The sequence below is a fragment of the Rosa chinensis genome, chromosome 3 (genome assembly GCF_002994745.2).
Source record: "Rosa chinensis cultivar Old Blush chromosome 3, RchiOBHm-V2, whole genome shotgun sequence".
NCBI lineage: Eukaryota > Viridiplantae > Streptophyta > Magnoliopsida > Rosales > Rosaceae > Rosa > Rosa chinensis.
Window position 1 is genome coordinate 27,312,300 of NC_037090.1, and position 23,223 is coordinate 27,335,522.

Below are 23,223 nucleotides of genomic sequence, written 5' to 3' on the forward strand. Positions count from 1 at the left end.
TTTGGGCACCCAAGTTCAAGAGCTGTGTTTCTCGCCGGTGGTCCGACCGGAGCTTTTACCAGAGAGGTAGCTTCGAGCAGAGCTACTTCGTCGCCTTCAGGTAGCTTCGACTGGATGATTTGTGCCTAGACCTGGATGCACTCCCTCGAGTACTTGGCTGGGATCATCTGCTCGGTGACGTTGCGGAGGTCAGTCATCGCTGCATCTCATCCTGCAACCGGCCACCACGAATTGGGCAAACCCGTCGGCCCTCTGAAATCAACCTGGAAGAGCCAGGGTCGTCGCCTTCTGTCCACACCTCTGATCCGCCCTTCTACCTTGAGCACGATCAGACCCGGGTCTTGATCACCCGACCCCCAACCTGAATAGTCCCTAGCATTGTAAATCTTGAATAGTCCTTATTAAAGTCCGGCGGGGATAATCTGCTCGGTGATGTTGCGGAGGTCAGTCACCGCTTTGGTCGTTGCTATGATCGTCGAGGTCGACTCCAATTTGGACCAGCGCCGGAGTCGGAGGGGAGAGAGAGCCTGGGTCGTGCGCCGGAGCCGGAGCCGGAGGGGAGAGAGAGCTTGGAGGAAAGGGAGACGGCCTGGGTCCAGCGCCGGAGCCGGAGCCAGAGGGGAGAGAAAGCCTGGGTCGTGCGCCGGAGCCGGAGGTCAGTAGGGAGAGAGGGAGGGGCAGAGAGAGATCGGGATGAGAGAGAGATTGGGGCTGAGTGGGTGTGGTTGTAATTGTTTAATTGGGTTGAGGGTAAAATGGTTATTTTCTATTAAATTGTGTATGTGGGAATAAAAATATGTTGCTGGTGTAAGTAGGATAACTTTAGCTTATTTTGGGGCTTTTGATCAAGATCCCATTTAAAAATTACCACTACATCCAAACAACTATTGTCATTAACCAAATAACCAAAAACTATTGTTAGTGAATTGAAAAGCCAATATCATTCTTCATGAAATTTACTATTATTCGTTGAAAAAGTTACTACCCCACACTGAAAAGTTATTGGCATTTTTCGAAAAGCTATTATCGACGAACCTTAAAGCTAACTATAGCAAATTACTTATAAATATTTTTTATTATATTATCAATTAAGCCACAGTATATTTTTATCATTAAGTGTCAACGAATGACAATAACTTTTCTAAAAATGACAGTAGCTTTTTGATTTGTAATATTAACTTTTTGGTTATTCGACAGTAGCTCTTTTGTTCGTTGGCAGTAGTTTTTCAATTGATGTCATTAGCTGTTTTGACATAGTGACATTTTCATAAATAATGAAAATTAAAAATGTAGTGGCATTTGTATAATATTTCTTATATTTTGGTGACTTTATGAGGGATAAACAGATTAGATGGCCCAAAGATAAATATAATTAGTAAAAATGGCACATTATATATCGTTGGCCCTTATTATTATTTAAAAAAATTGACACATGCCAGAGCATATATTAAGAGACCAGTATTTATTATGTATACCATATATTTAAATGTAGGACTAAATTCAGTTTCCCCCCCCCCCCTAACTTTGGGGCAAACATCAGTTTGGTCCATGATCTTTTTCTTTAATCATGATCATCCCTGCCCTTTCAAATTCCATCAATCAGGTCCAAATTTCAAAATCGCCTCCATTTGTGACGTCAACTTGGCACCGACATGAGGACCCACTTTTCAGATTTTCAACCCACAGGAAGGGCAAAATGGACATTTCCTCCTTCCTAAGAGTTCGATCTTCTTCCTCGTTCGACCTTCTTCCTCCGACGAGTCAGCCCAGACCTCCTCTCCTTCTCCAATCCCTCCAATCCATCGAGCTGCTCTACCTCACTCTTCAAAACCCTAAATCCACCCCAATTCCAAACCTAATATCACAATCCAATTCAACCAAATTTTCCAAAACCAATCAACCAAAAACACAATCCAATTTTGACAATTTAATGTATATACATCACAATCAGTTCATCACTGCAATTTCATAATCTCCTTCTCCCATCATCATCTTCCTCTTCACCATTGCCTCTTAGCTACAGCTGCAAACTCATCAACTACACTACACGCTACAATACAAAACCCATAATCAAATCAAATTCAAAGTAACAAGAGCACAAATTACCTCACTCCATCAAAATTATAGCACCAACTTCCTTCATCTTCACCACAATCGACTCTGCCTCCTCCTTCGCAACCCCTTTCTTCAAAATCTAGCCCCAACGCCAAAAACATCCCCACCTCCCTAATCACTTTAATCTTCGCCGCTGCATCAAAATAATCAAGCTTCACATCAAACGTTGTCTTCTCCTTCTTCTCCTCTGCCTTCCCCGTGCTTGCACCGCCGCCCTTATCAGAGCCCCGGAGCCCACCGACATCATCATCATTATTGTCAGCATTATCCCCAATTTCTCTCTCAGGACCTCCGTCTGCGATATCCAAGAAAGGGGTCCGTCTTTTCTCTGGCACGGCGGTGGTATGACTGGCGGCGAAATGGGATCTTGATTAGAGATTAGGGTTCTGGGGGAGGATTTGGAATTGAGAAGAAGACGAAATCAGAGTATGTGGCCTGGAATTGATGGAATAAGGGAGTTTTATCGGTGTAAATTTCTGAGGTCTAGAAGCAGAGTCGAGGAAGAAAGGGAATAGAAATCTGGAAGAGGAAGAAAGAAAGAGAAAAAACAAATCTGAAGTAGGGGTAGTTTGGACTTTTTGTCCGAATCAAGGGTCAAAGTGTGAAAGCCGGGCTCTCATGTCAGTGTCAAGTCAGCATGTGACGTCACAAATAGAGGCTATTTTGAAATTTGGACCTGATTGATGGAATTTGAAAGTGCAAGGATGATCATGATTAAAAAAAAAAGATCATGGACCAAACTGATGTTTGCCCCAAAGTTGGAGGGGGCAAACTGAATTTTGTCCTCAAATATATATTTAGCACAACCTCTACAATTCCAAGAGGCAAATCCTTATGGGGAGGTACTAGCAATAGAGTGGTCCAAGTTATCAACAGAATATTAGTAAGATTAAGTTCATTAATAATATCATTCAAAACTTCTATTCCATGCTTGCTTGGCTATAGAAGTTAGGGGTAGCTGAAGTAGACTGCTCCACCTTATCTAGAACTAGTTCATAATGTTCGTTATCATTCTCATTTCCTTGCATGGTATGGTATTGAGCATCAGGGGCGGAGACAGTTCAGGACGAGTGGGGGCCACTGCCCGTAATGAGATTATGACACTTGGCTCACAAGTATATGATTTGCCCCCATCAGCCAGCAATGTTAACAATATATATATATATATAGGGCCCTTCCACTAAGGGATCTCATAGCCCAGAGAACACCAAAAACGTCTCAAATGGCTTATGTTTGTTCTTTAATCTAAATTATGTAAGCTTGCTAGCATCAAACATCTACAAGCTAGAATGGAATAGAAAACTATTCATTACGGAGTAACTCATGTAAAGCTTTCTAATTGAATCACAATCAAGCAAATGCAAACACATCTGTAAACCCAATCATGAATTTCCAAATAATGGAGTTGTGCCCAGAAACTGATCTCATAAATTAGAAGAATCCTTTATCTGAGAAACTGATGCCCAGAAAATAGAGATGTCATGCATCTAAGAAATTGATGCCCATAAAATCCTTGATTTTGTAATCGAAGATTAAAACTCCAAAAGGGAGGTCTTGTATCTGAGAAACAGAGATTAGGAGAGAAGTTCAAGGGAGGACTTGTATCTGAGAAACAGAGATTAGGAGAGAAGTCTAGAGGAGATCAGTAAACTACCAACCCAAAAGAAAAAAGAAAATCTTCTATGTCGAGCTTCATCAGTGAGATGCAACCATGAAAACTTAATGGCCGGTGAAGGACTAAAATTTGAGATGAGTTTGCTTTTTTCTTCGGTCCGCCTTGAGAAAAAGACCAGATCGAACCAGCCACCCTGCACGAGTTCGACTGGTTCTGGATCCTTCAAGAGGGATAGAGAAGATGATATCGATGGGACCCACATAATAATCTTTGAAAATTAAGGTGGACTTGTTGAAATTTCAGCAACCAATCAATGACTGACACGTGTTTGATCCGCATTTTTCAAGTTCGCGGACGTCCGCCCCTGATCCTTGCTGTATGTATATATATATGTCCGCCCCTGATCCTTGCTGTATATATATATATATATATACATATATATATATGTATATATATATATATGTCCGCCCCTGATCCTTGCTGTATATATATACATATATGTATATATATATACATATATATATATAGGGCCCTTCCACTAAGGGATCCCTTTTTTTTGTTTTTTCAGGGATAGAGTATTAGACCAACTTTTCGAACACATTTCGGCATCTCAACCGTTCATCTTTTAGGTCCTAATGTGTAGATCATTTCTGCAAATTTTCAGCCAAAACGGTGATCGTTAAGATATCAAACTAGCTTAAATCAACGGACGAACTAAATCTGTCAAACTTGAACCGTTCATACTTACAATCTTAAACTGCCATTTTGAATGTCTTAACGATAATCAATTTGGCTGAAAATTTACATAAGTGATTTACACATTAGGACATAAAAACTGAACGGTTGAGATGTAAAAATATGATCGAAAAGTTGGTCTAATGCTCTATCCCTCGAAAAGACCAAAAAAGGGATCCCTTACTATAAGGGATATATATATATATATATATATATATATATGTATATTGTGTTCCCACAATGGCACAATTCAAAGCCCACAAATATGATGGCTGGACTAAACCGTCTCATATCAATAGGTCCATAAAACAACAGACAAACCAAGAAAAAGGGGAGCATGAAGCTTCTGCACTCCATTCAGCATATATAATCAAACTCAACTACCAAAGCCAGCACTCAAAGTCAATAACCAACTGATATTGCTGGCTTGCTAGTTGCTGTGATGACTTCGTTTCTAAAACCCCAGATATCAATATCTCTTTGTTGATCCGTCAAGCATCTATGATAACAAAATTCATATGGAATTTTAGTTATCTATTGACTATTGTCTGATTGTGACTCAGGTTGATTAATTTGTTTGTTTATTTTTTACTGTTTTTCTTCTCCTCTGTGGCTCTATTCTTGTATATTTCCTATTGACTTATTGAGAACAGTGTGAATTGATGACTTGATGTTCTATCATGTATTCATGTTATGATGTTAATAGTATAATTTGATTGCTCTGTTTTTGGGTTGAAAGATCTGTTATGCGAAATCGAATGGGAGATCAGTGGTTGAATGATAGCTTAACGGTATACCTTGAGAAAGATATATTCAGTGTCATTGACAATGAGCCTATAATTCAACGATTCCAAAACATGGCTTCTCGTCGAGGACAGCTATAGATGACTTGAGCAGTATTGTTTTTATTTTGTTAGGAAATATTGATTGTCTTTTGTGCTAGGAAATAGCTCGAGTCTTTTTTTATAATGCGAATCATTTTTGTGTATTATATGCACTGATTGCAAATACAAGGGATGTATTTTGGTTCATTAATGGTCTATTTTGGTGTTTAGTTAAATTTTTTAGCCCCCACATACACATATATATATTCCTCCCTCCGCCACTGTTGAGCATTATGGTTGATCCTTAATTACATAAATTCCCTGTGATTAATTCATTATAGAATTATCAAGGATAACGGGGTAGGATCAGAGTTCAAGGATGAGAACTAAATTTTTCAAGCTGTAATTAGTCGAGTTTACCTTAACTTGATCTTGACATGAAACAAAAGGAGCAAGAATGGAAGTTAATTAAGGGATTGGAGAGGAGAAAGTTAGGTGAGCATAGCTTGCATCGAACTATATATATCCAAACTTAAGGTCTTGCATGGTGAGCCAGGTTCCTAAACTCGCCGCTAGTGATGGAAGCAGATATCTCGACTTCCTGATTGCATCCGAACTATATCCAAACTTTCTCTTATTTACACACAGCCAACAATCTAAATTCATAATTCAACTGTTCAAAAGTTACATCAATCATTACTGGTTCAGATACAAATATTGTTTGTACTTTTTTTTTTTGCAATAAAGAGTTCATACCAAAAGTATGACCCTAATTCATAGATTAGAATAGTACAAAAACAATGATAGCACAGAGTAGTTTATGCTAACAAAAACACCTCGCCTCATAGGCAATATATTCTACCTAACTTAAAACGCCGAGCACGCAATTGTGGTACGTTGAAGCTAAGTACTTCTACAAAAAGCTCATAGAGACACTTACACTAACATAAACATTATTCTAAATAGAGCCAAACGAAACAACTAGAGTCTCCTTCCCTAACGAGAAGGAACTATCAACAACTAAATAATAAGCAAAAAAAAAAACCCAATGAACATTCTGGACCCAAGAAGATCAAGCCCAAAAATTAACATCAGCACTCCAGGCCCAAGTAACAGCCCAAGAAGCCCATCTAGGGAAAACCCTAGCTGCACCTTAGGCAGCCACCAAAACAACCATACCACCATTAGAGATACCAATTCTGGCCGGCCCATCAATCCACCTAACATAGTCGTCGGCCACCACGCCACCACTGTCATCCCCGAGAAATAGAAGGTCCATAAACGACCTTCCCCACAAATCCCAAATGTTAAGTCATCCACCACCGCAGCAACCGCCGCACCAATAGCCTCTATCACAGCCGGCCTGCCTCAGTGGCCTCTGTCAGCACATCGCCCACCAGACGACATCACATATCTATCAAAGCTAGAAAGAATCCCGCTAACACCAGCCCATCGAGACCAAGCCAAAACCCCGGGAGGCCATATCGACACGACAGTCCCACCATCATAAGCCCAAGAGGGTAAGCACTCACTAGGAGGAACATGAAGCTCTTGTAAGGATAGAACTGCAGCAGGGGATCGAATAGATCCAATCGAAAATTGAACCAATGTTAGGCATAACAGCCAAATCAAGCACATACAGTGAGAGACAACGCCAGGATGAGCCTGGCAATCTGACCGGGGCAGGCAAATAGTGCCTCCATCATGCCCAACGCCTCTAATCGACGTCGCTAGGGTTACAAGAAGGAGAGGCAGCAGAGCTCTAGTCATCGTATCTTTTGCTTTTGAGGTCGGACCCTATTAAATATCATACTACATTAACTAACAAATGATTAATTTCAGTTGAACCGTTGTCTAACCATTTACAAGTAAAAAAAAAAAAAAAAAACAAGAGAGAGAAATTATGGTTAGTGAAAAAAGAATGGAGAATTTCACAAATGGTCATTTAACTATGACTCATTCGACACTTTGGTCACTCAATTTTCAAATATATCACTTTGGTTACTCAACTATTATTTTGTCAATCACTTTAGTCACCAAAGTGGCATTTTATCTCACTTTAATCTCTTCTTCCAATCATTCCAATTCACATTTCTCAATTTTTCACAAGTGATCGGATGAAAATATCTTTCATATTGTGGCAAATAAATTTCTTTTAATGAAAAAAATTAACGGAGTGATTAAAGTGAATAACAGAATTACAGTTGGGTGATCAAAGTAACATATTTAAAAAGTGAGTGACTATTTGTGATATTGTCAAAACGAAGAATAAAAAAATTGTTTCCTAAACGCAGCGTCGGAGGCGCTCACCAACAAAGAGTCTCCAAATTCTTGTAATCGAAAGAAGCATCAACAGTGAAGAAGAAACAAACAAACAAAGAGCTGCAATGGATGGAGGGAAGACAAAGCCGCAATCCCAGTCCATCACTCTCGAACAGTTCATCTCCATCACTTCCCCTCTCATCGACTTGGAAAAGGTTCCCCCCATCTCTCTCTCTCTCCCTTCCCTCTAACACTGCCTTTCTTTTCTTTGCTTGCTCTCAATTTGACTCCTCTGGACTTGCGTTGGGCATTCAGGAAGCCGAGATATCTGCCTCCATCACTAGCGGCGCGTCCAGGAACTTGGATACTGCTCAAAAGAGAGGCTCCGCCATTCTCAATTTGAAGTGCGTCGATGCTCAGGTTACTACTCTACTGTTGTTTGTTTCCACCACTTCATTACATGCTTTTCTTGATTACCCTTTTTGCTTCTTCTGACTACAGACAGGACTCATGGGCAAGACTCTTCTTGAGTTCCAGTCTACCAAAACAGAAAACAGTAATGCTCTTCCTCTTCCTCCTCACAAGGTGAACATTCCGTGTCTCCCCACTTACAAGCGCAGTTTGTGTTTCTCGTGAAATACTAACTTCCCTGTTTCTTGTACATTGAAGTTTGGCACTCATGATGTGGTTGTTCTAAGACCAAATAAGGCTGATTTGGGCTCATCTGCTCTTGGACAAGGCGTAGTTTACCGGTTAAAGGTAAATTCTAACTATAGAATGTGAAGTTGGAGATTTTTCCGTTTTTGGTCCTGATATATGCATTTTTACTGGGGTTTGATTGAACAGGACTCATCAATCACGGTTGCTTTTGATGACGTTCCTGAAGACGGATTAAATAGTCCCCTACGGCTAGAGAAACTCACAAATGAAGTATGATATCTCAAATCTCGAATTTTTAAATTTTTGAGTTTCTTGATCAATTTTCTTTTCCAGAGTTTTTGAAGCATCACATGTTTTTGAAGGCCATAATTTGGTTATATTGGTGATAGGAACCATATTGGTCATTGACGTGAATATGCATTGTTTTTCAATCATCTCTTTCTTATGCCGTCGTCCAAGATTTTATTCTTTGGTAAAGAATTCTAGTAATATTTGTGTTGTCTCAGGTGACATATCGTAGGATGAAGGACGCCTTGATACAATTGAGTAAAGGTGTGCACAAGGGTCCTGCTTCTGATTTAATTCCTGTCTTGTTTGGAGAGAGGGCACCAACCGTGGCTAAGAAGGAAGTCACATTCTCCCCATTTAACAAAAACCTTGATCACTCTCAGGTCCTTAAGCCTAATATTTCTATTTCCTTGTGTCTTGTTTTAGGATTTTTCAAGATATGCCACTTATGATGTCATCATGCGTAATTTTAAGTTGATTGGAATACATTCTGCTAATGTAATTCCTCTAAATCTTCAGCTTTATAAAATGAACAACAAATACAAATACACATTACATACCTATGGTTCTTTGAAGTTACTCATTTATTGGTGCAACTAAATAAATGAACAAACATACAGATATACTGATAAATAATTTTTAAAATTTATTACTATGACAGATAAGTAACTTTATCTGAGGACTTTGGGATATTATATCAGTTTTTCATGTACTATTAACAATGAGGGTCTCGAAATACATGAATTGTTATTATAAAGTTCTGATATCATTTCTGTTAAATAAAATCCCCTAGGATATTGTAGGTGCGATTACTCTAAAAGATTAAATTGTTTTTGGTTGCGTACTTTTGAATATTAGTTGATCACTATAGTATCATATCTATTTTTGTTGTTCTGTGTATGTGTCTGCCAATTTTTTGTATGAGCATCTGAATCCATATTGCTTTATCATATATGTATACCACAGGGTTAATCTTAATTCTTGTTTCCCTAAAGCACCTTACCTTTTTATTTTCCTTTGATCTTTTCTTTTCTTATCTCTTCTCCACAGAAAGATGCCATTTCAAAGGCTCTGTCATCCAAGAATGTATTTTTGCTGCATGGGCCTCCTGGAACAGGCAAAACCACAACTGTGGTGGAAATTATATTGCAAGAAGTCAAACGTGGATCAAAGATCCTTGCATGTGCTGCTTCCAATATTGCTGTTGACAACATTGTTGAGCGACTGGCACGCCAAAGGTATTTCACTGCCTATATATTTGAGGAATTCCTCTTCTATCAAAATTTGAGCTCTATCAAAATAAATAGAAGGTGCTAAATCAGAGCACTATGTAATCCTTTCGCTGGCCTTCACTTCCTTTCGTTTATTTGTTCACATTTTTTTCAGTGTTTCTCTATTGTTAATTTTGGATACTGCATACTAACTTCAAAGTTCAGGTTTTTATTTGTAATAAGGAACCAAGTTTGATTTTGATATAGGCCACTTTATAGCACCCCGTTTTGTAGTATCTTACTGTTGTTATAGTTCTTTTGGATTAGAAACCATTTTTAGCATCCCTTTTCTTTTTTATTTTGAATATATATATATATATATATAGTGTTGAGATGGTTGTCGAAGTATAGTCAGATAGTCAGGGAGGCTTCTTGTCCCTCACCCAGATTGCGGTTGGTGCCACTAGGTTAGGTGAGTTGAAATAAATAGACTAGTAGGTTTATGGGCTTTGAAGAACTTTCTTTTTTAATTTTTAATAACATAACTTAAACAAATAACTGTGCATTGAACACTTTGAACTTCCTTTAATTGTTATAGTTGAGTTGACCAATGATATAGTTGGTAGCTGATGTGAACTTTCAGCTTGTATTGTTCTCTAACCTGCCATGTTAATGTAAATAAAATGGCACAATCTGAATATTCAGCTGATGAGTAGTAATTGTCCTGCCAATTGTACCAAATTGTATTGTGATCATCGGATTAACTTGTGCTATCTACTAATAATTCAAGTTGGCTATAGAGGATGCTCTCTCATAGTTGGTTTGTTCTTATCTGCTTTCTCTTCAAGTTGATAATAATTCAGTAATGGCACTCATTACTTATTACTATTTACAGAGTAAAGTTAGTGAGATTGGGACATCCTGCCCGTTTACTACCTCAAGTACTGGAGAGTGCACTGGATGCACAGGTATGTGAATTCTGTAACTATGTTGGAAAAATTCTGGTCTTTGTGAAATCGAACTTCTATAATTTCACCCCATTAGCACGATTATTTCATGTCTATATTCGAGCATTCTGCATCATTACTGTTCTCTTTACTCTACGTGCCATGGACATTTGTATAAGCATATGAAGTTTCACAGTCTTCATTTGCACCTCATTATAGTACACATGCGTGTACACACACAAAGAGGGAGGGAGGGAGGGTTTATTACTTAAGGATGTAAAACTGCCCTCCATAATCGTAGAGCTAAAATCTAGGCCTTAATCCCTAGAAGAGTGAAAAACAAAGGTTGCTGAAGGAGCCTTGGGTGGAGAGAAGGGCCACTTGAGTGGCCTCAACTAGCTTGAATGGAAAGACCTTGCAGCACTGGATCTTGTTTGAAAAGTGGATTCTATATGTACAATAGAACACGTATATGTATGAACTTATGCTTCCTGGTTATCGGGAATTTGGTTCCCTTTGGTGTATCTAACAAGATACTTAAAAGACATTGATTCTGCTATTCTTAATTCCATTATACCTTTCTGTGATGTCTTTTACTACTACTAATGAAATTAACTTGGATGCGCAGTTGATCTGAACCATCCATTTTGTTTAGTTCCCCTTAAAGCATGATTCCTGTAAAAGTTCAACCAAAAACCATTCAGTCCCATAAATGTCATCGAATAGAAAATCAAACATTATGGTCTGATAACTGACAAGTCATGTGCTAAAATGTGTAAAATTGGACGGTTTTAGGTCACTGGATCAGGGTGGATCTTCTTTAAATGAGGGGGCATACTTTCATCTAATTACTTGCTTACTTTGCTCTCAGGTCTTGCGAGGAGATAACAGTGCTCTGGCAAATGACATTCGAAAGGAAATGAAGGTAATTTTTGATAACTAAAAGCCTAAATGAGTATGCATATGCAGTTTCCAAAAAAGTTAAAAGTTCTTTTTTTATCATCATACTTTATGAAACTAACATTGGTATGGCATACCTTACTTGTGAATGAACTTCCACATTGCATTATTGCAGGCATTGAATGGAAAGCTGTTAAGAACCAAAGACAAAAACACTAGGAGGGAAATCCAGAAAGAGCTTAGGATTCTTTCCAAGGAAGAGCGTAAAAGGCAGCAGCTTGCTGTGACAGATGTAATAAAAAATGCAGATGTGGTGTTGACAACTTTGACTGGGGCATCGTCTCGCAAGCTGGACCACACATCATTTGACTTGGTAATTATTGATGAAGCTGCCCAGGCACTTGAGATAGCATGCTGGATAGCACTGCTAAAGGTAATGGACTTGTACACAGGCATATACATAATCACCAAACCTTGCATATTCATTTCCATAAAACGGCAGTTCATGACATATGCATGCAAAGAACTAATGCATGTGTTGGCCTTTGTGGTCTTAAAAGAAACATTTGGTGTTCTTTTAGCATGTTGATTAATTGAGGACAAAAGATTTGCGGACAAGCAGATGTATAAGACTTAAATCACTGCAGTATTAAATCAATCTGCGTATCCTACAGTTGCAAGAAGTATATATGTATAATTTTTAGTGAAAATTTCATACCAACAAAGTCAAATTGTAGGTTTAGGCATGTAGAGCTTTTACTCGCACTCCAAAACCCACTTAAATATATCTGGTTCATTGTTTTAGGGTTCCAGATGTATACTTGCAGGCGACCATCTTCAGCTTCCTCCAACCATCCAGAGTGCTGAAGCTGAGAAGAAAGGTTTAGGAAGAACCCTTTTTGAACGCCTTGCGGACATATATGGAAATGAAGTGGTATCGATGCTGACTGTTCAGTACCGCATGCATGAGCGTATCATGGATTGGTCGTCAAAGGAGCTTTACAATAGTAAGGTGCTGAGACCATGTCTGGATGTTGGCTTTCTGAGTAAATTTATAGTCAAATCACCGACAATGAACTTCTACCATGGTTGGAAAAAAAAAAAAAAAAATCATTAGATTTGACTGCATTATATGCTTTGGCGTCTCTGCAGGTTAAAGCACATCCAAGTGTTGCTGCACATATGCTTTTGGATCTCGAGGATGTAAAGAAGACCTCTTCAACAGAATCAACCCTTCTTCTAATTGATATAGCTGGGTATGCAGTTCATTGTTGTCATATACTGACTGTACTGTATTTTATAAGAACAAACCCTTTAATACCTATGTCTTAAGGCAGCAAGGTGGCAATTCGACTTTTCTTTTTTTACCCTCAAATAGTGCTGCATACAGACACAACTGAAGACACAGACATGGCATGAGATGATATGTGATATCTGAGATGAGCACAACCTATTTATTAAAACATCAGAACATGAGTTATACATGTACTTTTATTCTGAAAGGGTTATTTTATCAATCAAATGAGAGGGAAAAAAATTGTCTGAAAGCTGATAAAAGATACAAACATGACACCAAATTTGCTTCTTGTATTGGAATCTCATGCCTATGGCATAGTATAACGTTATCACCAAGTTTTCAAATTGTCAACCCTACTAACAACAGATGATGTTTTATGAATAATCTTAGTGAGTGTTGCCATTTATTGCTAATAAAGAGTCGTTTTGAATGTCTTGAGGAACAAAATGAGTGAATTATGCCCACATGGTTTCAGAGAGCTTCTTAATATGTACTAAACAAGAAGTGATTTATTCATAATATATATGACTTATTAGCACTGATCTGCTTCAGGTGTGACATGGAAGAAAAGAAGGATGAAGAGGAAAGTACTATGAATGAGGGTGAAGCTGATGTTGCTATTGCCCATGCAAAGAGACTCATTCAAAGTGGTGTCCAGGCTTCTGATATTGGAATTATCACCCCTTATGCTGCACAGGTATCAAATACTTCTGAATACAGTGAAGACTTGCAATAGCTCCAGGGTGTTTACATTATGCAAATACTATAGTAGGATAGATGTTTCTTTTCTCTTTACTATATCTGATCTAGTATTGCAGGTTTTCATACTGAAGAAGTTGAAAAGCAATGAAGAAAAGCTAAAGGATTTGGAAATCTCGACAGTCGATGGCTTCCAGGGCCGGGAAAAGGAAGCCATCATTATTTCAATGGTTCGATCAAACTCAAAGAAAGAGGTATACTTATGTCTCTGGTTCCATTGTTATTGCATAAAAAAAGTTAGATGGTAGATGTCTCAATTCATAACTGAATTCTATAACCTAAACGAACTGAATTTGGGATTTTTTTTTTTTTTTCAAAATACTCAGGTTGGGTTTCTGAGCGATCACAGGCGAATGAACGTGGCTGTAACACGAGCAAGAAGGCAATGTTGTCTTGTCTGTGACACTGAGACAGTGAGTAATGATGCATTCTTGAAGCGATTGATAGAGTACTTTGAGGAGCATGGTGAGTATCTAAGTGCCTCAGAGTATAGTAATGAATGAGCAACAGTACCTCGGCATCTACAAATTTGCTGTTTTTGGTGGCATAGCTCTGAGACCTCCCACTGCTTCTGCAGCGGAGGAAAATTTGTATTCTAATTAGAACGGATTCTATTCTTAAATCATATTTGTACCTATTGAAAATTTTTTAGCCTGATATTACCTGTTTGAAACTAGTTTACTTTAGCTTTTAGTTTCTGTTCTCTAATTGTGATATGCTATACGTTTAGGGGCCACGTAGAGAATAAAATTGCCTTGTCATTGGCGTTTAGATTGTTCCTCACTTCCTCCTACAAGTTTCTTACATGTCAACTCAGAACCAAGCAAAGATGAAGCAAAAAGATATTTTGATTCATTGTAAGGCGAATCACACGATTTCTTCTCTAACTACTGAGGGAAGAATGAACTAACCCTCTCCATCCTGAAGCCACTATAACTGATAAAAGATGATTAAACTGGTCTCAACCAGCTCATACATGATCAGAAATGTGGCCGAGGAGTTATGAAGTAGCAGTTGCCTCGAATCCCACTAAGCTAGTCTATTTTTATGCGACTTACAAGTTCCGAAATCTATCAAGTTTCTTCTCCTCAGTACAAACTACAAAAACAAGCTTTATTATTTCAGAAGTTCCAAATAGAAGTGGGGAAATAAAGCTCTTCGTTCACATCATAAACTTGAAAGGTACCAGCTTCTGCTCCTTGGTCTTCCATTCCATGCATCTCAATCAATGCATCCCAGTTGAAATTCTTGTCAGCAAAGGGTCCGAATTCGTCACTGGTTTCTGTAATCGAAGATTCGGGAGCTGCAAAACTTGTTGTGGTGTCGGATTCTTCTGATTGTCTCTCTCTCTTGAGCACACCCAACTGCTGAAGAAACTCATTGAGATCAATCTGTGGCTTCTCCTCCCTTCCTCCCACAACTTTCTCTAACGTAATTTCTACATCTTTCTCCTTATTCTCTGCTACATTTTCTTTCGGGGTTTTGTCCACTGTGGTGTGAGCCTCAGGTTTTGACTCACAGGAAGATGAACTAGAGGAGGGAGTAGTTTGACCATAAACCCCATTTTGCTTAAGCTCTTGGAGCCTCTGATGAATGACATGAACACTTGGTTGAGCATTAATATTGAGCATTCCACAAGGAGGAAACATGGAAATGAAATTCTGGGAAGGGAACCATTTGAACTTTTGTGTTTTGAGTGAAGGATTGGAGGAGTTGGGTTGCAGGTGAGGAAGATTGAGAAAAGCATCAGGGCCGTAGAGTCTCCTGGCAGCCTCATCATAAGCCATGGCAGCTTCTTCGGCCGTGGCGAATGAGCCCAACCAGAGCCTGGTTCTCTTCTTTGGCTCTCTGATTTCAGCAACCCATTTACCCCAAGTTCTTTGTCGAACGCCTCGATATTCACACGAAGCGTTCTGAGGGCCGCCTTTGCCTCTTGTAGGGCCTTTCTTCCATGGCTTCAATGGAGATTTTCTGCAGTTTTCCATGGAGGGACTTGGAAGAAACTCAGAGAGTGAGTGGGAGTGAGAGTGAGAGTGAATCTGGAAGCTTGGTAGTGCACACATGAGTGGAAAGGGCGCGGGATATGTAGTGAATGAGAGTGACTTTGGTTTAAATGTTGTCACGTTGGGCAAAGTCCATGCATGTGACAGCTGATCAGTCCAGAGCGCCATTAGTAAGTGAGCTACATATATTCTAATTTTCTCCTTTTCAATTTGTTTCTGACATCTCAGCTTTTCTTGTCATGGGATGGATCATGGATGAGTAGTAATGACATACGTAGACGCTACAACGAGAATCCAACTTACGCTAAATTGACAATTTAATAACATTTTTACTAATATAGTATTTAAAAAAACAGTTGCGACTGTAAATAATTTTATATGAGAGATATTATCAAATCCTCAGATATCATTCTCCACTAAGTTATTAATAAAACTACCGGTAAGACCAAATACTTCTACTTTTATTCCGTCTTCTCAGTTGATGTAGCAAAGAGAGATAAAGGGAGATCAAGAATATATACAAATCACAGAGTACGGGTTGGCATTCAGTGTTGGAGGAATAAAAATAGTGACTATATGTGATCTAGGAATGATTCATCAGAGGGCTTGCTAATTTAATTTTACCATCTTGTGAGCCAAGAACTTTTACAAGTCGTGGTTATTCTCATTCCAACCTTTCGTAGTCACAATGTTCCTTTGTGCATTCTGACTTCACATGGGAATATATCCGCATTAGTACTCAAAACAAATCATCAAATAGAATAACCATAGTCAGAAATACTCTGAAATAGATTGAATCTTGGCTGCATATAAAATGTGCAATTCTGACTTCACATGGGAATATATCCCCATTAGTACTCAAACAAATCATCAAATAGAATCACCATAGTCAGAAATAGATTGAATCTTGGCTGCCTTCGTTTATATGGTTTAAATGGGAGTGGCATATATAGTCCGTCTGTGTCATTGGTATTATCTTTTAATCTTGCATCACGATATGCTTACACGATTATAACTTTATTTGTTAATAATGAAATACTATCGGACAAGACATAAAAATAAAAAGTAATTGGTGTAAAAATGAAAATGGAAGAAAAGAACCCTCTTCATCCCCAAATGAAACAAGTGATTTTAAAAGATAGAAAAGTAAAAAATAAAAAGCAAATATAGTACATGTAGCAAGTTTGCAACGTACTGGGAGCTTTAAATGTGGTGGTGGTGACTGGAGATCTAGCTATCTAGCCAATCTGCTTTTGACTTATGAGTAGTGTCAAGCTGAATTCTTTGAATGAAGTCTTGACACTCTCCCTTGGATTCCATTTCATACGAGTTGCTTCTTCAGTAGACTGTTTTAATGGCTTAAATTCTAAGAGAATGAGACCAAGAAAGAGAGTAATACCCACCTCACAACATTTTTCATTTTCACGAGCACTTCTATTTCACATGTTCTCCTGCCAATCCCAACCTGATGCCCGCGACTCTCCTCACCTTTATCCCATGCTTGTCCTCTCTTCTATTTCACAGGTGTGAAGTTTGGTTTCCTGATCATCAGTCTGTTGTGTATGATGATGATGCTGATGACATTACGACAACTACCAGCACCATGCATGACTGGTCACCATCCTTGTTTCTTTTCTTTTTCTAAAAATTGTGCAATGTAAACAATAGTTTTCGGATAACAATCTGCAAAGTCTTCTAAATAAACGAACTAAAAGCTGGACATTAGAGGAACATAAGCAGTGAATCGGATTGAATGTGAAGGTTACCAAAAACCGGTAGTGAAATCAATGAGTGATAGAGAGGAAGAAGAAATTTTGGGTGTCGGAAGAACAAGATAGATTACTCCTGTTTTTCATAATGATTTTATGTACAAAGTTTTGCATATACTACATACTGTGGTTACAGATTGTGCAGGTGCAGATGATAACACAATGGCATGTTGAGAATGATTAGAGTCAACACGCCCAAAATAACATAGGAGTCCGGTAGAAATAACATCAATGGTTGAGAATGACCAACTGCACTCCAACTTCCAGATTATCTACACTCTATCCAACTGAGTAAACTCAAAACTCCAGTTCTTTCTGCACTTAGTAACTATATTGCTGAAGCCAAGAATCTCAATCTCAAAATTATGATTCTCTTCCATAAGTTACAGCCCCATTGCTGCCTGCTTCAAAACTGTGAGGACAACTTTGCCATGGGAGTAAAATCTAATAATACGGAGAGCTATTAATAAACCAATCTGCACACAGGAAGAAAACAAACTATCAGATCATCAAGTGAATGAGCAAACAAACTCTTTTACAAGGATTCTCAGTTTCTGTGGCAATTTGAAGTAATACCTCAGCTTTATTCGAAACACATGGGTAAGTTCTAATTATGGGTTTATTTGACAAATGACATTATGCTATGTAGTTTAAAGCTTTGATTTGCAATCAGAACTAAATTTGAGAAACCTTTTGCCATTAAACCCGAGATGCACTGTTGTATATGCAGTCTCCTCGCTACAGACCAACTAAAAACTCCGGGTCAAATTGGCCCAAAGACTGCATTCAATGTCCTTAAAACTAAGCTGAATGTCCAGCAACTGAAAACTCAACCTACTAAGAACCTGGATACTGAACCAGACATGAACTAAGTGGCAAATCATATTAGCTATTAGGAACTACTTTAGGTCTCAGGTCATGACCCAGGTATTATATTCAGCTTGAAAAAAGGTTCTTTCACTAAGTTCCATTGGTGTTGAAATAGCTTCTCCTATAAAAGATGAATTTGTTTTTGAGTCGCCAAATGCCACATGCAATCATTTGACATGACTGCCGATGATTAGCCCCTGCTGGTGCTCAATTCATGTTTGAGGACGGAAAGAATACAAGATACTGAAATTGTTCATAAATGAAACTCATTGCCTGGTCCAAGAAGGTTCCCACACTATAGCTCATAATACAAAGTTAATATTCATAATTGGTAGTGACAAGTGAAATTACAAAAAATACCCCAAAAGAGAGCATTACCTACAAGCATGACCACGTCATTTCGACTTTAGACTTCCTTTGCATATGTTCCTCCATTTGTCCTTAAGGTCTGTTGGGGTACGGCCTGACAGAAACACTTCAGAACCAAATTCAAATATTTGCTTCCATGGCATTCTTGTTTCATCATTGCATTGAAATTCCTGCACTCCCTTCTGCAACGGTATTAAAGATGTCATAACATATCCGAAACCGTAAGCATACTCCAAAAAGTATACCACAGAAGCCAGAACAAAACAAAAAGGAAAATGCAGACTTTGTTGGTCCTTTCTAATAAGAAACAAGTTGAACAAGGCACTTTAAGGACCAAGTATTTTGCACCAACTCTTACAGTCTCTTATGTAATTATGGAACACACGATTTATATGCAATTATTTAACGGCAGCCAGGTATATGAGATGAAACGCTACTATGACAATCATATCGCTATAAAGATTCATTGAAAAAGAAAACCAAGAACCTTGAGCATCTCTTCTTCCTCAACTGTCCATGGAACCTTTTTTTTCCTTGACTGAGTCGTTGCCAGCTGGGTGCAGGTGCTACAAAACAGAAAAAAGGTATATTTTTCTCAATTAACAATTTTCACAAACACAAGGGTTAAAAACAACTGTTAGTCTAATGAAATCACTATTTTCTAAACAAACAGTTAATGTTGTGGGTCAACTGGGGAGAATACAGGCTTACGTTTAAAACTCCTCGTAACATAAATGCCAACTTTTTCAGACATTATTTGACCATATGCAGAATATTTCACATTTTGAATAGACAGGACGGGACAATTAAAAAGTACTAAAGTATAAATGCAAACACTTGGAAATACAATTAACTTACCAAAGAGATTTGCTCCTTTTTCTTAAGGAGTAATCAGTAATGTGCTGCTGCACAACTTCTACTGCACCAGCTTGTCCTTGGCCAACAAGGAGGCTCTGTGTGTTTTTACTGGAAAAATGATCACCTAGGAGGCTCTGTATGTTTTTACTGGACAAATGATCACCTTCCAGTACTTGGCTCTGAAATCTATCAAGGCCTGCTGACACACACTCATGGACTGCCTTTTCTTTCCCTTCTTTCTCACCAGCTGGTACATGAACTTTTCCACGCATAGACTTGATGTCAGTGCATGATGAAGAAGGTAGTCCCTGTTGCTTATCATAAATAATATTGTGAAACTGGACATCATCAACTTCATTTACATGTTCTTCACATTGATTTCCCTGATTTTCTTCACGCTCTTCCAGATGCCTATTCTGATAAGGTTTCCCTAGAAGAATATCCTCCAAATGCCTAGAGCAATTATTCACTTTGCTATGTACTTTTCCAACAGGTTCCATTGGTCGGTTTTCCAAATTAGCATGAACAAATGCATTTAGTCCTGTCTTTAACAGGGAAGTTTGTTTCCTAGCTTCAAGGTAATCAGTAAGGGCAAGAACATATAAACAGAAGGGGCAATAAAAGTTACCCTTCTCAAAAGAAATGGCTGAGGAACGTAGCCAGTTCTCATGAACCACCACAGGGCAATTACTTGTTTTACAAGTCAATAATTGACCACCTTCATTACAGTACAGGGAACGATTTTTCTCTGTGACTGTTGTCACTAAGGAATCATGACTAGACGTGCATTGAGATCTCAAGAAAGCATGCTTCTTCATGGCAGCATCAATCTTTTTATCATGAAAACCATCACTTTCATTTGATGTGTCTGACTCACAAAGAAAATCCATGAGCTCTTTGGATTTATCAGCAATGTTCTTCTGCTGGGATCCATCTATATATGCAGGGTATGACACTTTAATATGAGAATCATGTTCACTGACACAATCAGATTGTTGAGTAGAATTCTTCTGCTGGGTTTCATTTAGAGAACCAACACCTGATGAACTTGGTTTCGAACAATGCTTGTGTTTATTATTAGCAAGGCTCTTCCATTGCGGTCCATCTGTGGTTGCAGGGTGTAGCACTTTAATATGAAAATCATTAGCAGTGTTATCACTGAATACTTTAGTAGACACTGTATGCTGGGATTCGTCTGGAGCAGCAACACCTGATGCTCTTAGTTCAAGTTGAAGCCCATCATCATCTTTGGTTTTATTAACACATGTATGTTGACGGGCTTCATCCTGAATTGTGTCTTGATGCATTGAAGTGGCATTACAACAATTCTCCAACTGACTGTGATGGGTTGCGTCATAAGTGCTTTGTCCATTCTTCTTTGACTCGGTATAATCATCATGACCATCCTCTAAGGCCCTGATTTCCTCCATCATTTCCATCTGATTTTCAGCCAAGTCACATCTTAAACTCTCAGAAACTGGAACATCTCTTTCAGATGAATCTTCTGAATATAAAGGAAGTTGGTTCTGTTCTATAGACTGTAAAACATAATAGGCGTCCCACTCCCTCCTTTTGGCTCTTATATGGAAATCATCAGAGCAATTTACCCTTTTAAGGTTTTCACCAGCCATATTTCCAGGATCCCAGCCATTGCCTTCATCAGCATTGCTTAGTTTTTGAGATTCATCTGTGGATGAAGGAAGCGGTACTCTGATATGAGCATCATGCTCACTATTACAACTGAATCCTTTAGTAGAAATCTTATGCTGGGTTTCACCTAGAGGATCAACATTTGATACTCTTAGTTTGCAATGAAGTCCACCATCATCTTTGGCTTCAGCAACACAAGTATATTGGTGGCCTTTATCCTGAAATGTATCCCGAGGTACTGAAGTCGGATTAGAATGATTTTCTCTCTGATCCTTATGGATTGCATCATCACTGCTCTGTCCATATCTCTTTGACGCAGCATAATCACTGTGACCATCTTCTACCCTGTTTTGTTCCATTGCCATCTGATTTTCTGCCACATCACACCTTTCACTCACAGAAACTGGAACATGTCTTTCAGACGTATCTTGCAAACATTCTCTTCCATCTAAAGGAATTTGGTTCTGCTCTAATTCTATGGACTGTGAAACATATGAGGCATCCCACTTCATCTTTTTCGCTTCAATATGCCAATCATCAGAATCATTTACCCTTTCACGCTTTTCATTATCGGATCCAATCCTATCCCTTTCGGAAGGCAATAGATTTTCATTCTCTGAGTTCCCTTCTACTCCCATGTTTTGAGCACTATAGCAGCTCTTATTTAGACTTTGATTACTTTCGTTCACAGAAACTCTATCAGCATCACTTGTCATTGTTAAACTGCTCTTTCCTCTCAAGACATCAGCATGAGGATGGGAGCCATCAAGAATCGACACTTTCAACTGTTCGGAAAAAAAAAAAGACACAATCTATTTCTAGCCAACTAAAGAAAAATTGACTGATCAAGAAAAATGCAAAGAGAACAACAAAATGTGCAATGTACCTGTTTCAAAGCACATTTAGGCAAAGCAGCCTTTTTGTGCACAATAAAGGAGTGAATATCCCATTTCAACAGCGCCGGCCCAGCGTTTCGCAAATCAAATTCCGGTGTCTGACAAACAAAAGACATTTCATTTTATCATTTGAGCATTTTCCCCACCTCCAACAACTCCTCAAAAAAAAAAAAAAAAATTCAAGTACAATCAGAACATGGCTTCAAATTTTCACCTCTTTCAGATAGTAATTGTAAAAAGTACAAAGATCAAAACTTTCCCTCATCTGTAATGCGTTTGAGGACAAAGATCAAAACTTTACCTCATCGGTAATGCGTTTGAGGACAGTCTCGCAACTTTGGGATAAATCAAAGCTGACTTTAGAATTGTGGGCAGATGGAACTTGACCATTCATCCCATTATTACTAGAGCCAAATAATTCCTCCAAACATCTGAGAGCAACCCTTTCCCTTGCATTTTTTGACATATGATCAGGTAATGCTGAACCTATCTCACCCAACAAATCTGACACAAAAAAGCCCTAACCTTTACTCACTGTTCAAAGTAAAATAATAATAAATAGCAAAATCGAGATTGAAGTGGATATCAAGTACCCGTTAAGAGAGAAACATCAACTTGTTTCATGGTGGCGAGGCCTTCAACGACCCAAAGCCAAGCAATGGCTTTCTGGTCCTCACTCATGTCCTCCATTGAGAGGAGGCTGCAGTAGAACAAGCTTGAAATGGCGTGAAAGTGAGACCCCCCCCAATACAAAAGTCTAAATTATAAGGTGAGAGGCGGGCCGAATGAAGAGGGACTGGGCCGGTTGGGGTAATCACACCCCCCATTTTCAAAGTAGCAAAACTTGTAATGTATTTTTTTCTATTTTCTTTTTTAATGATATTGGTGTATAGTTGTTTCGACAAAATTTTATCTCTGTGATGCAGGAAAAGAGAGTACCATACTCCATTTTACAATTTGAAGATAACTAGTTTCCAAGATTGGGATGTGCTATCAAGAAGCACACTCATTCATAATGTGGCAAATGCAACCATATTTTGATGTCAATTGTCAATTTACCAACCTTGTCAATTTGCTGGTCATACAAATTGACAATTGTCTTCGATTTACAGCAATCAAAGGCAATTTTGTTGCCAATACACTATATAAAGTTAAGATATGATAATATTAATAAATTTATGATATAGGTTGTGTA

The 23,223-nt window shown here is 38.5% G+C and overlaps 3 protein-coding genes across 4 annotated transcripts; 1 reads left to right on the top strand and 2 right to left on the bottom strand.

The window, feature by feature from the left end:
• Positions 1–7,595: 7,595 nt before the first annotated feature.
• Positions 7,596–14,321, top strand: LOC112195409 (DNA-binding protein SMUBP-2). 2 transcript variants are annotated; one of them, XR_002934506.2, is made up of 15 exons: positions 7,596–7,766; positions 7,867–7,971; positions 8,053–8,136; positions 8,221–8,310; positions 8,398–8,481; positions 8,718–8,882; positions 9,550–9,737; positions 10,606–10,678; positions 11,529–11,582; positions 11,733–11,990; positions 12,363–12,569; positions 12,710–12,813; positions 13,407–13,551; positions 13,665–13,807; positions 13,940–14,081. XR_002934506.2 is itself a non-coding variant. In XM_024335841.2 (15 exons), the coding sequence occupies exons 1-15, from the start codon at positions 7,677–7,679 to the stop codon at positions 14,114–14,116; spliced, it is 1,959 nt and encodes a 652-aa protein (XP_024191609.1). In that variant the 5' UTR covers positions 7,598–7,676; the 3' UTR covers positions 14,117–14,321. The 2 variants fall into 2 exon arrangements, 1 of the variants encoding a protein (XP_024191609.1); XM_024335841.2 differs by having other exon boundaries at positions 7,598–7,766; positions 13,673–13,807; positions 13,940–14,321.
• A 413-nt stretch (positions 14,322–14,734) lies between these two features.
• On the bottom strand, positions 14,735–15,664 carry LOC112195436 (dehydration-responsive element-binding protein 2F). Its single transcript, XM_024335875.2, has one exon. The coding sequence runs from the start codon at positions 15,596–15,598 to the stop codon at positions 14,735–14,737; it is 864 nt and encodes a 287-aa protein (XP_024191643.2). The 5' UTR covers positions 15,599–15,664.
• Positions 15,665–17,435: 1,771 nt separating this feature from the next.
• LOC112195148 lies at positions 17,436–22,779 on the bottom strand. Its single transcript, XM_024335500.2, has 7 exons — positions 22,622–22,779; positions 22,330–22,532; positions 22,019–22,126; positions 19,483–21,917; positions 19,112–19,190; positions 18,634–18,806; positions 17,436–17,861 (listed from the first exon to the last, which is right to left on the bottom strand). The coding sequence occupies exons 1-6, from the start codon at positions 22,716–22,718 to the stop codon at positions 18,651–18,653; spliced, it is 3,078 nt and encodes a 1,025-aa protein (XP_024191268.1). The 5' UTR covers positions 22,719–22,779; the 3' UTR covers positions 17,436–17,861; positions 18,634–18,650.
• Positions 22,780–23,223: the final 444 nt, after the last annotated feature.